Source organism: Canis lupus, chromosome 5 (genome assembly GCF_011100685.1).
Source record: "Canis lupus familiaris isolate Mischka breed German Shepherd chromosome 5, alternate assembly UU_Cfam_GSD_1.0, whole genome shotgun sequence".
In the NCBI taxonomy this organism is placed as follows: Eukaryota; Metazoa; Chordata; class Mammalia; order Carnivora; family Canidae; genus Canis; species Canis lupus.
Window position 1 is genome coordinate 63,492,194 of NC_049226.1, and position 18,941 is coordinate 63,511,134.

Sequence of the window (18,941 nt, forward strand, 5' to 3'; positions counted from 1 at the left end):
CCCAGTGCATGGAGCCTGCTTCGAACCCTCTCCCTGTGTCTCTGCCTCTCTCTCTCTCTCTGTGACTATCATAAATAATAAATAAAAATTTAAAAAAAAACAGATATCAAAACAGAACCAAATAAATGGAGAGGTATCCCATGTTCACGGAGAAGACTCAATATTGTCAAGATGACAATTCTTTCCAACTTGCTCTATAGATTCAATTCATTCCAATCAAAATCCAGCAAGTTGGGCAGCCCTGGTGGCGCAGCGGTTTAGCACCGCCTGCAGCCCGGGGTGTGATCCTGGAGACCCAGGGTCGAGTCCCACGTCGGGCTCCCGGTGCATGGAGCCTGCTTCTCCCTCTGCCTGTGTCTCTGCCTCTCTCTCTCTCTGAATAAATAAATAAAATCTTTAAAAAAAAAAAATCCAGCAAGTTATGCTGTATCAATAAGCTGAGTCTAAAATTTTTAAAGGGAGGCAAAAGACCCAACTCAATACTGAAGAAGAACAAAGATTTATACAAAGCTACAGTAATCAACACAGTGCGATACTGGTGGAAGAAGAGATAAATAGATCAATGGAACAGAACAAATAAATGGAGAGCCTAGAAGTAGATCCACATATAGTCAGTCAACTGATCTTTAACAAAGGAGCAAAGGCAATACGATGGAACAAAATCCTTTCAACAAATGGTGCTAAAATAACTGGACATCCACAAGAAAAAGGATGAAATCTAGACACAGACCTTACACCCTTCACAAAAATGAAATCCAAATAGATGTAGTAGACCTAAGTATGAAATGCAAAACTATAAAACTCCTGGAAGATAATGCAGGAGAAAACGTAGATGACCTTGGACATGGTCGTAACACAATCCATGAAAGAAAGAATTGATAATTGGACTACATTAAAATTTTAAAACTCTGCTCTGTAAAAAGTAATGTCAGGTGAATAACAACACAAGCCACCAACTAGAAGAAAATATTTGCAAAAGATTGATAAATGACTGCTGTCCAAAATATACAAACAGCAAGAAAACAAACATATGGGACACCTGGGTGGCTCAGTGGTTGAGCATCTGCCTTTGGCTCAGGTCGTGATCCAGGGTCCTGGGACGGAGTCCCACATCGGGCTCCCCAGAGGGAGCCTCCTTCTCCCTCTGCCTATGTCTCTACCTCTCTCTGTGTGTGTCTCTCATGAATAAATAAATAAAATCTTTAAAAAAAACCAAACACACAAACTCAACAATAAGAAAACAGTATGGAAAAAAAAAAAAAAAACAGTATGATTTTTTTAAATGGGTAAAAGAGGGATCCCTGGGTGGCACAGCGGTTTGGCGCCTGCCTTTGGCCCAGGGCGCGATCCCGGAGACCCGGGATCGAGTCCCACATCGGGCTCCCGGTGCATGGAGCCTGCTTCTCCCTCTGCCTGTGTCTCTGCCTCTCTCTCTCTATCATAAATAAATAAAAAATTTAAAAAAAAAAAAGATTAAGAATGCTTTTAAAAAAAAATAAAATAAAATAAATGGGTAAAAGACCTGAACAGATAGATACCTCATCAAAGATATACAGACAGAAAGCATATAAAAACATGTTCAACATCATATGTCATTCGGGAATTATAAATTAAAACAACAATGATACCACTACACACCTATTAGAATTGCCAAAATCCAAAACACTGATAACACCAAATGCTGGGGAGGATGTGGAGCATAAGGAACTCTCACTCGTTGCTGGTGGGAATACAAAATGGTACAGACACTTTGAAAGACAGTTTGGCAAGTTGCTTACAAAACCAATCATACTCTTAACATATGATTCAGCAGTCACACCCTTTGGTATTTACTCAAACGAGTAGAAAACTTATGTCCACACAAAAACCTGCACATGGATGTTGACAGCAATTTTTTTCATAATTGCCCAAACTTGGGAGCAACCAAGCTGTCCGTTAGTAGGTGAATGGATAAACTGTACTTCATCCAGATAAGGATTACTTAGCACTTAAAAAAAAAAAAAAAAGAAGAAGAAGAAGAAGAAGAAGAAGAAGAAGAAGAAGAAGAAGAAGAAAGAAGAAAGAAGGAAGAAGAAGGAAGAAGAAGAAGGAAGAAGAAGGAAGAAGAAGGAAGAAGAAGGAAGAAGAAGGAAGAAGGAAGAAGAAGAAGAAGAAGAAGAAGAAGAAGAAGAAGAAGAAGAAGAAGAGGAGGAGGAGCTGCCAAGCCATGAAAAGACGAGGAGGAACTTTATGTGCATTACTAAGTGAAAGAAGCCAATCTGAAAAGGCTGCACACTGTGTGATTCCAACTCTGTGACATTCTAGAAAATGTTAAAACTATGGAGACAGTGAAAGATCAGTGGCTGATGAGGTGGCGGGGGGGGGGGTGGTGGGGGTGGAGAAGGGAATGAACAGGTGGAGTGCAGAGGATTTTCAGGGCAGTGACACTATTCAATATGATTCTACAGTGGTGAATACATATCATCAGACATTTGTCAAAACCCACAGAACATACAACACCAAGAATAAACCCTAATGTAAACTATGGACTCTGGATGATAATGATGTGTCAGTGTGGGTTCTTTTACTGTAATACATATAACACTATGGTGCAAGGTGTCAATAGTGGGGGACGTTGTACACATGTGGCGAACACGGCATATGAAAACTCCCTGCACTTTCCACTCAATTTTGCCCTGAACACTGCTCTTCAAAAAAAAAGTTCATTAATTTAAATCTGACAATGCAGGCTGCCCACCCTTCCCCCAAAATGAAAAGAGCTCCCTGATTAGATGAATTCCAGCAGAGACTAGCTAATGATGCCAGTCCTCATTGTAGAGAAGAATCACATGCCAGGAATTGCTGTCAACTCTGACACTGTGATTTGGGAATAGTGTGCAAACTTCTGGGACATGTGCACAAACAAGTACTACAAAATTGAAAATGATGTAACTTTAATACAATGCACTTTCTCCAGAATTTTTAAAACTCCAACCCAATTTCATAATCATTCCTGACTCAACTGTACATGAAAGGTTCCTAACTAGTCACTCAGCTTTATGCTTTCTGAATATTCTTTGTTACAGAGAAAAATGAGATTAAAGACTCTAGAGGGGCTTATGTATTACTGCTTTTCATAGTATGAGCTATAAAACATCATACTGACAATAGTAACCACTAAACTCATCTCCTCTTCAGTAAAATGGGCTGATTGAGCTAAATTAATGGTAAAATCCTCTCCATTTCTAGAATTCTAGCCATATAATTCAGAAACTGATTTTTTTTAGATAGATTAGCAGATTTTTAGGTTCCCAGTTTTCTTTTTTAAGATTTTAGTTATTTATTCATGAGAGACAGGGAGAGAGAGAGAAGCAGAGACACAGGCAAAGGGAGAAGCAGGCTCCGTGTAGGGAGCCCAATGTGGGACTCAATTCTGGGACTCCAGGATCATGCCCTGAACCAAAGGCAGCTGCTTAACCGCTGAGCCACTCAGGTGTCCCTAGGATTCCAGTTTTAAAAAGTACCTGAAGTTCGAATGCAATAATAATATGCAAGTAACCAGAGATTACTTAACTGGGAAAACTAAGTTGTCAGGTTTTAAAAGGAAAGGACTGGGGTTGGGGCGCCTGGCTGGCTCAATTGGTTAAGTGTCTGACTCTTGGTTTCACACTCACGTCGTGATCTCAGGGTTGTGAGGTCAAGCCCCACATTGGGTTGAGAGTTTACTTAAATATAAAATCTTTTTTAAAAATTAAAGTAAATGTCTTTATCATAAAAGAGGGAAAAGGATTATATGACCTTTCAAGAGGAAACTGGACTTAATGGAATGTAGTCCCACCAAGAACTAGATCATTAGTAACCAAGAGTCCTCCCAAAACAACCCATCAACCATTCCCCACCAAGACAAACAGGACAAGTACTTATGCATAACTTACTCAATTCTGAGAAAACTCCAAAAGATTTTTTAGGAAAAGAAAGCAAATAGCACTAGAGAATTCCTCTTTGCGGTAGTTATTAAAAGCATTTTTTACAATGAAATCAGCCATTTAAAGGTCTTAAAAGGGCTATCTTATGAGGAAAAACAAAGATGGTAATCTTTTCTAAGTATTGAACTTTTTTTTTTTAAAAAAAAGCTTGATTTTTTCTAGATCTCATTCTAGAAATACTAATTAAGTGTATACTCCCAAAGAAAAAGCCCCCCAAAATCTGATGTTAGTATCTTTCTCTACTTGTTCACCTATTCTTGCCTTTTCCCTCATTAAAAATTTGTCCTGTAGTAAAATTAAAAAGAAAACCAAAGTGATAAACCACAGGCACACAAGATCCTGATTCCTCACACAGAGGGTATTGATGGCCTACCAGTAGTGGCCCCTCATTGGAGAACGGGCTGCCCATATTACATTACAGGCAAATCCATACCTGGGGACCAGAACAACAACGTCTTCTACAATCAAGAAAGCAAATGACCATGTAAATAAGAAAGAAATACTCTGGATTATAGGAATCTGCTGAATTAACTCTAATTTCTCTTTTTTTAAAGCATATCCTTTGCAAGCTTTGCTTTCTACTTCCTCTATTATTTAGAAGCAAATTACAGGTGACATATCCCTCAAATGTATTTTGACATCAACCACCATTATTAGACTATGGTCAATCTGAGAACTGCTGGGGTCCCCAAGACCCTTTCAGGAGGACCACAAAGCCTCCCTTCTCCAGCTGCTTATTTGTGTGAGGCTAAATTTTCCTCCCCTACTTCAACCAAACAACAGATAGCAAGGAGTTGACTGGAGAATCTGGCTGACTTCTCTTAAATCCACATTAAAGAGATTAGCAAAAAGGTAAAACAATACCAGTCTTCTTACGAAATTGCTTTTGGGGCAGCCCAGGTGGCTCAGCAGTTTAGCGCCGCCTTCAGCCCGGGATGTGATCCTGGAGACTCAGGATCGAGTCCCACATCAGGCTCTCCTGCATGGAGCCTGCTTCTCCCTCTGCCTGTGTTTCTCATGAATAAATAAATAAAATCTTTATAAATAAATAAATTGCTTTTTGTTCTGGAAAATACAGTATGTTTCGTTAAAAATATAAGGTTACCCAACTATATTTCAATTTAAATATAGTAAATAGTGTTATCATTTAATGGGTTTATCAGGGATCCCTGGGTGGTGCAGTGGTTTGGCGCCTGCCTTTGGCCTGGGGCGCGATCCTGGAGACCCGGGATCGAATCCCACATCGGGCTCCCGGTGCATGGAGCCTGCTTCTCCCTCTGCCTATGTCTCTGCCTCTCTCTCTCTCACTGTGTGACTATCATAAATAAATAATAATAATAATAATGGGTTTATCATTGCTATTTTAAATAAATTAATAAATATTTTAATAGGGTCTCAGTTTTATTTCTAAGAATAAATGTTGATCAATATAACCCACATAAACACAACCTTTTTGAGGTCTTTAATAATTTTTGAGGGCAGCCCCGGTGGCGCAGCGGTTTAGCACCGCCTGCAGCCCAGGGCGTGATCCTGGAGACCCGGAATCGAGTCCCACGTCAGGCTCTCTGCATGGAGCCTGCTTCTCCCTCTGCCCGTGTCTCTGCCTCTCTCTCTCTCTCTCTCTGCATCTCTATGAATAAATAAATAAAATCTTTAAAAAAAATAATTTTTGAGAGCACAGAGGTTTCTGAGACCAAAGAGCTTGGAACCCTATAGGATTAAATAGAACCTACTACATACATCCCTCTAATGGATACACCCACCATACCCAGACAAACGTTTAATAAATGACATGAGAAGGTTATGAAACAACTAGTAAAAATGAGCTTGTTTTGTTTAAAACTTTTGACTACATAGATACATTTTTACAAGGGAGATATACACAAAGGGGATAAGACTAGTGATCTCAAAGAGACAGTATTTTAGGTCATTTTAACCTATTCTTTTTGTACAAAATTATATTTTTTTTCCTACAGTATGGAGGTGACAGCATTTCCCAAACTGCTCTATGGTATACAATAGTGTCATGAAAGGCTCCACCATCGTTAGCTAGATAAATGTGGATTACATTCCGCCACTCTCCACCCCCAGCAATTCAACACAGTCCGCTAAAGGTCTGAGACATCCTGCAGCACTGACCCCATTTCCCAAACTTAGGTAACCAACACACCCCTTTTAACAAGTAACACCTATCCACATAACATCCTTAGGGAAAGACTACCTCAGAGATCATCCTAAACAAAGATTTGAAGAGGGGGCCTGCAGGCACCCTTTTTCATTACTGTTAGAAGTCACCAGGTCACTACTATTTAGAATGGATGACCTCCAGTTAATAACATGTACACATCCAATCAAAAGTACTTGGGCCTGGGATGCCTAGGTGGCTCAGTGGTTAAGCGCCTGCCTTCATCTCAGGGTGTGATACTGGAGTCCTGGAATCAAGTCCCATGTCAGGCTCCCTGCATGGAGCCTGCCTCTCTCTTTGTGTTCTCATGAATAAATAGATAGAACCTTTAAAAAAAAAAAAAAAAAAAAGAATACTTGGGGCTTGGAGCACCTGGTTGGCTCAGTGGTTGAGCCTCTGCCTTTGACTCAGGTCATGATCCCGAGGTCTTGGGATTGAGTCCCCATCAAGCTCCCTGCAGGGAGCCTGCTTCTCCCTCTGCCTATGTCTCTGCCTCTCTCTCTGTCTCTCATGAATAAATAAATAAATAAAATATTTTTTAAAAACCTGCAGGGAGTAAATTTAATTCGTATATATTCTGGAACTTGGACAATTCAAGGAATGGTCAAAAAAATTTTTTAAGATTTTATTTATTCATGAGAGACGCAGAGAGAGAGAGGCAGAGACACAAGCAGAGGGAGAAGCAGGCTCCATGTAGGGAGCCCAACGCGGGACTGGATCCCGGGTCTCCAGGATCAGGCCCTGCCTGGGCTGAAGGCCGACGCTAAACCACTGAGCCACAGGGGCCGCCCCGAGGAATGGTCAATTCTTAAGTAAAATTTTCTTTGATGGAAAACATAACCTAACCATAAGTCATTCCTTTAAATGATGCATATTGGTAAGCATCCTCTGAAGGGGAGACCTGCACACACAGGCAGTTCTCGGAGCGTGCACCAGACACACGGCTGTTGGCAGAAAGCCCACTGCACCCACTGTGCCGCTCCCCCTTCTGGCCCCCCCGTCAGCCACCCCTGCAGTGCTCCCACCTGGTCACCAGGGGGCGTGCTGGCCCACATCTTTCCTCTTCCGAATCCTTCCTCTTCAAGATCACAAGGAACAGGTCACAATTCCCTCCTGCCCCTCTCACAGGCCAGGTCACTTGGAAGTCACCCCACTTCCGTCCAGGTGTGAGCCAAGAGTGACTGATCATGGCTGATGCTCCCAATGAAATCTTTTTTTTTTTTAAGATTTTATTCATTTATTTTTTTTTCAAAGATTTTTTATTTATTCATAGAGACACAGCTAGAGAGAGAGGCAGAGACAGGCAGAGGGAGAAGCAGGCACCGTGCGGGGAGCCCGATGTGGGACTCGATCCAGGGTCTCCAGGATCACGCCCTGGGCTGCAGGCGGCGCTAAACCGCTGAGCCACCCGGGCTGCCCTGATGAAATCTTTTAAAGCCACTTTACTACTTCAAGACCAACTTTCCACATTTTAACAAGCACTTCATTGCTGGTTTATAAAATTAATACTGTAATGATGTATGTGCTGTGTTTTACTACAAATTTGCCTGGTTTCCACTTGTGTTATGGGTTAAATCAGTTTTGACGATCACTTTTAGAACTGAAACGGTTTATAACATTGTTTCCAGGAAAACGCAATTTGAGATCTAATTTGAATTCCTAATAGGTGGATACAGACTGCCTTTTCAGGTCATCAGGGAATCAGAAATGGGCCCCAGGAAACAACACATCAAGTCCAAGCTAGGTTAGCAGCTGCACGAGGAGACTGCACAGAACCGGAGGTAGTCAAGGAGCTTCTGCGTGGGGTGAGTTCACCGTGCCCAGGCCATTCAATGTGAGAATACAAGAATAGAAGACTAAAACATACCACAGCATTCAGGAGAAAAGCTCTCGATCTGACCAGATCTGAGCATGGACTGACTTTCCATAGCCACTGCTGAGAGTCCTGGGGTTCTATTGCTGCCCACTGTACCAACCTGCCTCAGTCTGCCTGTCTCTGCTTGAAATTCCAAAAGATAAGAAGGTACAGTCAGGACTGCTCTGTTCCAAGTCAAGGCTTTTGCCCCAAATCCCTATCTGTTCTCCTACACCACTGACCTGAGCTTCCAGATAAAACAAACTTCAGGAAACCCGTCTAACATTCTTCCTTCAGGCCTAAACCACCAAAGCCTGGTCGGAGTGGCCCGTATTTGCTTTCTCACTGCTTCTGGTTTCATTCTGTCCATCAGCACTGAGAACCACATAAACACACACTTAGTAGGAAAAGAAAAAATGCAACAAATACATACTTGTCTTATGCATTACTTTTTTAAAGTAGTGGTAAAAATCCCAAACCTTTTAAGAATACTCAAAACAATTCTAGGGCAGCCCTGGTGGCCGAGCGGTTTAGCACTGCCTTCAGCCCGGGGTGTGATCCTGGAGACCTCGGATCGAGTCCCCCGTCAGGCTCCCTGCATGGAGCCTGCTTCTCCCTCTGCCTTTGTCTCTGCCTCTCTGTCACTCTCTCTCTCTCTCTCTCATGAATAAATAAATAAAATCTTTAAAAAAAAATTCTAGAAAAAGTAGGGTTAATAAATTTTATCAACTGAATAAGCAAATATTTACTAATCACTGGCATTTATAACCTTTCTAAAACATTTCATCAATCAAACAAATACTAATGTTGCAGTTGTTATTAATTAAAGTTGCCATCAGGGGGAAGGGGAGATTATATTAATGAAAATATCCCACTGGTTACAGGTTCTTCCAGTAAGAAAAGGTTTAAAAATGACCAATTTCAAGCAGCCCGGGTGGCTCCGCGGTTTAGCGCCGCCTTCAGCCCAGGGCCTCGTACTGGAGATCCAGGATCGAGTCCCATGTTAGGCTCCCTGCATGGAGCCTGCTTCTCCCTCTGCCTGTGTCTCTGCCTCTGTCTCTCATGAATAAATAAATAAATTTTTGAAAAATAAGTAAATAAATAAGGTCAATTTCATATAAAAAAGCATTTAAGTCCTTTTCTATTCTGGGCTTTGAATGTTTAGAAGATGCTTGTTAGCTGCTCCTCTTAATTAAGCAAGAGAAAGTTTCTTACATTTGGGCATAGACTTTTTAAACCCTTGCCAAATGAAAATGCTTCATTCAGGAACCATGGGCAGGTATTAATGGGTATCTTACAAACAACTCAGAAGCAAGCTCAAAACATTGCCAATTCAGGGCTTTATAATACAGATGGGATTATCAAGATACCCTATCATTATCATGGCACAGGTAACTGATGTGTTCCCATACTGAGAATGGCCACTGCCCACCTTTCAATCCCTGCCCTGTTCCTGTAAGAACTCCAGCCTGAGTAAAGCCTAGGAAAAAATTTCAATTCAAGCCAGTGAATTTTGCTACTTACCAGCTACTCTGATAAACATTTGAAAAGCGTGGCAAGGGATCCCTGGGTGGCGCAGCGGTTTGGCGCCTGCCTTTGGCCCAGGGTGCGATCCTGGAGACCCGGGATCGAATCCCACGTCAGGCTCCTGGTGCATGGAGCCTACTTCTCCCTCTGCCTGTGTCTCTGCCTCTCTCTCTCTCTCTCTCTCTCTCTATATATATATATATAGGACTATCATAAATAAATAAAAAAATTAAAAAAAGAAAAGCGTAGCAAAAAAAAATTAGGGATTATCCAAGAATTTTAATTATTTTTGTTGTCCTCATTACTGATTCCATAAGTAATAGGAAACCAGCATGAATTAGTCAAGGCATTTTAAAAGTAAATATAATCTGCTGATGCAAAGGCTATAAGCCCCCAAATCAAAAGTGACCCTATTCCTCAATTAGCTTCTACCTCTGATTTGCTGGCACTATTATTGTGAGCTGAGTATACTCTGTCCTTTGCTTGGTGCTAAGGAGAGAAGAGTATCCACCCCCTACCCTAAGGCCACCAGAAAATACCAGTCTTGCTATGAGGAGGGGAGCACCAGGGGAAGGTGTCACTGAGGAGGGGGCATCAGCTGGTTCATCTGAACAAGTCCAGAGGACCAAGGGCCCTGGTGAAAATCCCAGAGCCAAGTCTGCATTCCAACTATTAATATCCTGCCATCAGGGTAAGTCTATCAATATTCAAGACAATTTTCTAGGTCTTTTGGGCCCCATGCTTGGTGTAGTGCTCTTTGTCATCTTGAAATTATTAATAATTTTTGAGCAAAGGGGCCTGCACTTTTTGTCATTGTTGTTGTTTTTTAAGATTTTATTTATTTATTCATGAGAGACAGAGAGAGAGAGAGGCAGAGACACAGAGACACAGGCAAAGGGAGAAGCAGGCTCCATGTAAGAAGCCCAATGCGGGACTCGATCCCAGGACTCCAGGATCACGCCCTGAGCTGAAGGCAGATGCTCAACCACTGAACCACCAAGGCATCCCAAGGGGCCAGCACTTTGTTTTGTTTTTAAAGATTTTATTTATTTATTCATGAGAGAGAGAGAGGCAGAGACACAGGCAGAGGGAGAAGCAGGCTCCATGCACGGAGCCCCACGCGGGATTCGGGACTCGATCCCCAGACTCCAGGATCACGCCCTGCCCCGAAGGCGGGCGCTAAACCACTGAGCCACCCAGGGATCCCCAGGGCCAGCACTTTGATTTTGCACTTGGCCGCACATATTATCCAGCTGGTCCTCACAATATTCATTAACTACATCTGAAATATGTAAAATTAAATGTGACTGAATTCTGCATTTCAGATGGATAAATCATGTTCTTTAAAAGCCACTTAATAGACAACTTTATACAAATGATTCTCAAGTTTTACATATCTTCAATTTAAGTTTACGATGACTGATCTTTTTCTTGGGGATTCTTAATATCAAAGTACTGTATTATATAAGAAAAAAATAACTATTAGGAAGAGCTCCAAATAAATGTCTTTGTTACACTTTAAGGCCTTAAACAAAGATGACTTTCATATTTACTGAGTTTTAAAATTCACTTTGTATCTAAAAGACATACATTTCTATGTTTTATTTTTATTTTTTTTAATAAGAAACCCACAAGAGGAAGTTTCTTTTTTTTTTATTTTTTTTTATTTATTTATGATAGTCACAGAGAGAGAGAGAGAGAGAGAGGCAGAGACATAGGCAGAGGGAGAAGCAGGCTCCATGCACCGGGAGCCCGATGTGGGATTCGATCCCGGGTCTCCAGGATCGCGCCCTGGGCCAAAGGCAGGCGCCAAACCACTGTGCCACCCAGGGTTCCCTCTATGTTTTATACTATGATTAAAAATTGGGTAAATAACAAATAGTTACTTAAAGAATAAAATCAAAGAACCAGACAAAAGAATTCACTTTAACAAAGCACACTTTTTAGCCAATTAGAAGGAAAAAAATGTAATGAAGAAACATCATATTCCAAACTAGTTGTTTAAGAAGTCTAGGATTCCGGGGGCACCGAAACCAAGTTAAGTGTTGGACTCTTGGTTTCGGCTCAGGTCCTGATCTCAGGTCGTGAGACAGAGCCCCTTGTGGGGCTCCGCACTTAGCCAGGAGTCTGCTTGTCCCCCTCTCTGTGTTCCTCCCCCTGTTCTCTATCTGGAATAAATAATTAAAATCTTAAAAAAAAAAAAAAAAAGAATTCTAACATTTCGTCCAGTTCCTTTCTAAAAATTAAACCCTGCTCCTGGAACCTGGAGGTTCACTCTGCTTATCCCCTAACCATAGAGTCTGCACCTTATGAGCTCATTTCTCATCACAGCCAGAAATCAGAGCCTGGGGCTCAGCCACTCTTAAAATGAGAGTGGTAAAAACAAAAGAGCTGCAGGACTAGATGCGGCAAAGATCTAAAGGACTGGTAAGCTTCAGACCTAAGGTAAGCCAACCCAAGTCTCAATGTTTTTCAGAAAAGCATCGCTTTTTGTGCTAGCAGGTGCCCAGGCTGAATGATCAAATGTCAGCGAAGTGTGAAGAAACATCTGTTTTTACAGGAAGGGCTACTTGCATAGAGGGCAGGCCTTTCAACACTGGAAATGATACAGGAGAGGATGGTGGAAGAAGCTGGTTGGATGAAACGCCAGTTTATCCCTAGAGCAGGAAAACATCAGCAACTTAAAACCCTTGAAAGAAAACATAGACAACTGTGAAATATGTATCTGATTAGAAAAAAACCTCCCAGGAGTGATTCAGAGGTCAAGAGTGAGTGTAGGTGGTACAGCCACTCTGAGAAACAGTTCTGCAGCTCCCCAACATGGTGAACAGAGTTATACCACATGACCCAGCAATTCCACTCTTAGGTGTACACCCAAGAGAACTGAAAATATATGTGCACACAAAGCCTGTATACAAATGTTCACAGCAGCAGTATTCAGAGTAGCCACAAACTGGAAAACCACCCAAGTGTCCATCGACTGGTGAACATATCAACAAAATGTGGCTTATCTATACAAAGAAATATTGCCTTAGTCTATTTGGGCTGCCAAAACAAAATACTACTGGGTGGCTTGTGAACAACAGAAATTTATTCCTCAGAGATCTGGAAGCTGGGAAGTCCGAGATCAAGATGCCATGATGTTTGAGTTCTGCTGAGATCCTTTTCTGGTTTGCAGACAGCCATCATCTTGCTGTGTCTTCACTTTGTGGAAGGGGTTAGGGAGCTCTATGGGTTCTCTTTTATAAGGGAACTCATGCCATTCGTGAGGGCTCTCCCTCTTTCCCTAATTACCCCTCAAAAGCCCCATCTCCAAATATCATGATATTGGGGATTTGGTTTCAACATATGAATTCTGGAGGGACACAAACCTATGTCAAATATTATATAGCCATAAAAAAGAAGTTCTGATGCACGTTTCAACATAGATGAACCCTGAAAACATCAAGTGAAACAAAACAAGCCAGTCACAAACAGGCCATATGTTACAGGATTCCATTGATACGGAATGTCCAGCACAGTCAAACCCATAGAGACAGGAAGTAGACTGGGGTTGTCAAAAGCTGGGGAAAGGGGAATTAGAGTGACAGCTAAGGGCTCCTGTTTAAGGTGATGAAAATGTTCTGAAAGGAGGGCGCCTGGCTGGCTCAGTTGGTAGACCATTTAAGACTTTATTTATTTATTCATGAGAGACACACAGAGAGGCAGAGACACAAGCAGAGGGAGAAGCAGGCTCCATGCAGGGAGCCCAATGTGAGACTCGATCACGGGTCTCCAAGATCAGGCCCTGGGCTGAAGGCAGCGCTAAACTGCTGAGCCACCCAGGCTGCCCAAAAAGTAGCTGATTCTAAGAAGTTCTTGTCACAAGAGAATCAAACCGGTCCAAAACAGATGACTGAAAAGCCATATTCATGTCTGACCCAAGGTAAAAAAGGAAAACGTGATTTTTCCTTTATTATGTTACCACCTACTTCTTACTGGGGTTCTGGAACAGAAGATGTGTTTTATAGGTTTTTAAGATGTTCTCAAAAAAAAAAAAAATGTTCTCAATTCAGTTACTTTGAAGTAAATGAATTTTCATCTAAAACTTTAAAAATGAAGAAGCCATAGCAACACATCTTGTGAAAAACTTTAACAATATCATCCTACACCTAAGTAAGAAAATGAACAAAAATATGCCTAAAACACGGACAAGAAAGGGCCTATCAAATGCAGTATCCCAATTCCTAGGTGGTGTGGCCCAGAGAGCACTGGGCAGCACAACAACAGCCTGACAGCAGGGAAGGGAATATCAGTCTAAGGGTTCCCAGCTCTGGCTTTTTGCATAGTCTCCACTGCTATCAAAATGTCACCTTTGTTTGATTTTTTACAGTGCTAGAACACAATGCTGCATAAATCATTTCCACCAATCCTGAATCCCTATTTCTGAAGCTCCACTAAACTGTTTTATAAGAAATCAATTATCTTAGATTCCATTTATAAAAGACACAATATATCTTCAAATACATCTGCTGTTACCAAATCAAGACCACAGAAAAAGCAAGATACATTTCGGTTTTTGGGGTTTTTTTTTTAAGATTTTATTTATTTATTCATGAGAGACACACAGAGGGAGGCACAGACACAGGCAGAGGGAGAAGCAGGCTCCATGCAGGGAACCTGATGTGGGACTTGATCCCAGTCTCCAGGATTACACCCTGGGCTGAAGACGGTGCTAAACTAACTGAGCCACCAGGGCTGCCCATAAGATACATTTCTTAAAAGCATAATGATCCTAAACCTCAATTAACCAGAAGATGTGAGCAATAGTCTCCTGGTGATTTTCAGGATAATCACACCTCCTATTTTGTTTAAACTCTTATAAATGAAGACTTTCTACCCAACCCCACCCGCTATTATATTTTCCTGTCTTAGAAAGCAATAACAAAAATAATTCAATCCTTTTAAAAAATGTCTTAAAACTTTAACATCCTCACTTTAAAGATTAAGAGATGGTTTAATGAACTTAGCCAAGTCCTGCAACCAGTATCACAGAATTACAGCATTCTCTAACTTGAATGCAAAAATATTTTATTTCATTAAAATTTCATTTATGGGTCATATTCTTTACATCTAAAACTGAAATATTGTTTTGTCTTAAATAGTACTGACACTGATAACATATGATATGAACTCCTACAACTTCCTTTTGCAAAAGGATTCCTATGAAATTGCTTGGTTTTATGTTATTCCTCCTTAAAGTGGTCTGCAGCCAGAAGACGAACTCTTGTAGTTAACTGAAGGTTCCAGTTAACTGAGTTAGAGCTCTTAAATTGGAATACATTCAGAATTATTAATATTTTATCATTTCTTTAGTAGTTATATAGGTCTCCTACATGAAATAAATGACATTTACTCCCAGTAATACAACGATTAGATTATATATAATATTGAAGTCTATATTCAAAGCATTCTTCCTCAAAGTTACTTCAGAAAAAAAGGTAACAAATTAAGAAACCACTTTCCAAAAAAGCAGAGAATCACAGCATTTTAAAAAATTAGACACAGGGGCCGTGAGTGACTCAGTCGGTTAAGAGTCTGCCTTCGACTTAGGTCATGATCCCAAGGTCCTGGGATTGAGTGAGCCCCCGTTTCAGGGCTCCCTGCTCAGTGGGGAGCCTGCTTCTCCCTCTCCCTCTGCCCCTCCCTCCCACTTGTATTCTCACTCACTCTGCTCTCTCACTCAAATAAATAAATAAATAATGTTTAAAAAATTTTAAACTCGGGATCCCTGGGTGGCGCAGTGGTTTAGCGCCTGCCTTTGGCCCAGGGCGCGATCCTGGAGACCCGGGATCGAATCCCACGTCGGGCTCCTGGTGCATGGAGCCTGCTTCTCCCTCTGCCTATGTCTCTGCCTCTCTCTCTCTCTCTCTCTCTGTGTGTGTGCGTGACTATCATAAATAAATAAAAAATTAAAAAAAAAATTTTAAACTCAGAGTGGTAGCCACAAAACTACAGACCTAGGGCAGCCCCAATGGCGCAGCGGTTTAGCGCCGCCTGTGGCCCGGGGCGTGATCCTGGAGACCCAGGGGGTCCCACGTCGGGCTCCCTGCATGGAGCCCGCTTCTCCCTCTGCCTGTGTCTCTGCCTCTCTCTCTCTCTGTGAATAAATAAATAAATAAATAAATAAATATCATCTTAAAAAAAAAAAAAAACCTACAGACCTCAAAAGCTGCTATAGATTTTTATGCTCTAATATCCCCAACAGTGCAATCAACAGAACAGATCCTTGAAAAATTATCTAATGATTTTCTATATCCACAATGCAGAATTTAGGTGTGTTTTATCCTCTGTAATGCCTTTTTCAGTATATAACATTTACCTGCCAGATGAAAACTAGGACATCTAAATACTATACTGTCAAAACTGATCAAAACTGAAAGAGTTGTCCATCCATTCAATCACTCAACAAATACTGAGTACCTACTGGTACTATATGAATGTGGGGGTGATAGGATTCACATGTGAACAGAACAGATCAAACTACCTTTCCATCTTGGGGCCTACGTCCTAGTGAGGGGAGACAGATAATAAACAAATTAAGGGTGTCAGAATGGGATTAAGTGCTATGGAAACAGAAAAAGTGAAGCAGGGAAAAGAGGATTCAAGAGTTCAAAGAGAGATGAAATTTTACATAGGATGGTGAGGGGAGGACTCACTGAGAGGTCTGTGTGCAAACGAGCAGGAAAATAACAATGAAAATTATTTCTTTGGCTTTGAAATGGCAGTCCAAGCTCGCATTTAAAAAAATATATATATATATATTCAAAAAACATATATATATATATATATTCATAAGCTTTCTATATTCTCCATTTCAATTGACTATTTCCTGATCGTTGACTGACTGAAGAGAAAAGCAGGCAGCCTAGGGCATGCCAAGGATATGCCTAACATTTTGATTTACTTGATATTTTTTTAAGAACCGCAGCTACAGGGATCCCTGGGTGGCGCAGCGGTTTGGCGCCTGCCTTTGGCCCAGGGCGCGATCCTGGAGACCCGGGATCGAATCCCACGTCAGGCTCCCGGTGCATGGAGCCTGCTTCTCCCTCTGCCTATGTCTCTGCCTCTCTCTCTCTCTGTGACTATCATAAATAAAAAAAAAAAAAAAAAAAAAAAAAAAAACCGCAGCTACAAATTAAAGTGAAATGCAGAGTTCTCTATTAAACAACTAGTTAATAGTCAAGATGCAATTTATATTACAAAATCTAACATTCTCTCTAGCAATTTATACATGATATTTATCCCATTAAGTTATTAGATATAGCTAGTCTTATGGCAATAAAGAAGTCAGATATTAGTTGAAATGATCACCCTTCAAAATAAGCTCACAGAAAGTGCCTCTATAAATTACATATTTACATATAAAATCCATTTGTAACCCCTCAAAATGAAACCATTTTATTAGCATTTCTTGTAATATTCACAAGACATTTCCTACCGCAGGCTGGGGGAAAGAAAAAAAGCAACAGAATAACTGATGTTTAAAATGTATTTTTATTTTGCAGACTAATTATTCTTAAGTACTATAAATGCACCAAGAAAAGCTCATAATAGAAAATCAGCAAATTACAAAGGACTCAGCGCTCAATACATCTTTCACATAACATTTGTTTGCCCACCACAATGAAGATAGAGAGCTGAAATTTATATTTGTAATATTAATTTAAGTAATTCAATAATGAAAAGCAAGTGGAGGTGAATGGATAAATATGTTTTAACAAGAAACATTATCACTGACTAAACTAAACATATTTGAACTGTTCCCAAAATACTCAGTCCAAGCACATATTTTTGAAAATGTGTGGGTTTTCCCCAAGAGACACAGAACTTTGACATTTTCTCCTGGATATATTGGACTTTCAGACCTCCACTCCACATCTGGAAAAAACATTTCAAACTCAGCTTGATGTAACTTCTAAAAACCAAAGTGAGAGCGATTCTATACTTCGTGACTGAGACTTGACTATGACAGTCAACAGAATGTTAGAAATGAAGTAATCAAAAGTTTATCATCCCCAGTGGGAAGAAAGGAACATGGAACAAAAGATGCATTTGCCTCTTCTGCCCTTTAATTTGTGAACACCATACTTCTCTCCGTCTGTCATGCCAAGAAAGAGAAAAATGAGGATTTTTTTTAAAAAAGCTTATTAATACGAAACATGATCGTTTCATCTAGACTTTTATCAGCCCTCTCCCCCCAAGATTTTTGATTAAAAATAAAAAAAAAAAAATCCAAGTACTCTATAGACTACACCTAGATTACTTTGCTCCAAGGCCAAGGAAAATGTTTACGATTCCAAGATCCATTCGGAGGCATGTATCTGCAATGCGTAAGCTTTTCGTTGGCAAGATCAGTCAATATCAGAAAGCGTGCACTGTTTAAAAGGTTAAGTGGATGAAGGTTAGAACGACAACAAAACCATCGATTCACCAAGAAGTTTTTGGGGTTTTTTGTTTTTGTTTTTGTGTGTGTGTGTGTTTTTTGTTTTTTTGTTTTTTTGTTTTTTTTTTTTGGCCAGGTAACCGTACAATAACGTCGGCCCTGAGGAATCAAAGAGAACCTGTAAGCCCCTGCACGGTCTAAATTACCGTCAGAAAAACTGCACCGCGGGGTCGGCGGGAGCGGAGGAGACGCAGATTGCTAACGCGGGATGAGACCGCGACCGTAAACCTCATCACAATTTTCACCTTTGGATGAAACGTGGGAGGGGAGCGAGAAGTTTCGGCCTCGGCTTGTCTGCAGACAGACAAGATTTAAAGGACCCCGGGAGGAGGCGGAGAGGGGCGAGGATGCGGCGTCCGCGGCGCCGCGGCGCAGCCCCGGGCTCCTGGAAGGGGATGCGGAGGAGTGGGCTCTTATGTAAGCGCACAGCGGCACCGAGCGCGCGCCCCCGGCCCGGGGCACCTCTGGGGGCACCTCTGAGCGCGCCACAGAGCTCCCCGGCCTCTCCCCGGCCTCTCCCCGGGGTGCCCCCCGCCGCGGCCCCGTGTGCACGCCCCCCAGACCCGCCCGGGGCCGGAGCCCCGCTCCCCCGGCGCCGCGCGCCCACCCCGGCTCCCCCGGGCCCGCCCCGGCCCGCCGCTTACCTCGCGCGGCCCAGACCACGCCGCCGCTCAGCAGCCCGGCCAGCAGCAGCCAGGCGGCCGGGGCCAGCGCGGGTGCAGGGCGGCGCAGCATCGCTCGGGCTCCCGGCGCCGCGGCCGGCCCGAGGCGGGAGCGGCAGGCGCGCGCGCGGGGCGCCGAGCGGGGCTCTGGCGGCGGAGGCCGGCTGCTCCGCGCCGCGGCGAGCTCCGGGGTCCGACGAGCCGCCGCCGCGACGCTGGGCCGCGCGCTCGGGCCGCGGGCGCCCTCCCCTCCGCCGAGGCA

General features: G+C 42.2%; 1 protein-coding gene across 6 annotated transcripts in view; it reads right to left on the bottom strand.

The window, feature by feature from the left end:
- The window catches only part of LOC479600 (beta-catenin-interacting protein 1), a 155,427-nt gene that overhangs the window by 63,587 nt on the left and 72,899 nt on the right, over positions 1-18,941 (bottom strand). For 2 of the 6 annotated variants that reach the window (XM_038537926.1, XM_038537925.1), the window contains exon 1: positions 18,662-18,774. The exons of the other annotated variants lie outside the window; for them this stretch is intronic. In XM_038537926.1, the coding sequence (XP_038393854.1) occupies positions 18,662-18,752 (91 nt within the window). In that variant the 5' untranslated portion in view covers positions 18,753-18,774. Of the gene's footprint in view, positions 1-18,661; positions 18,775-18,941 lie in introns of those variants that run through there. 6 annotated transcript variants of the gene reach the window in all.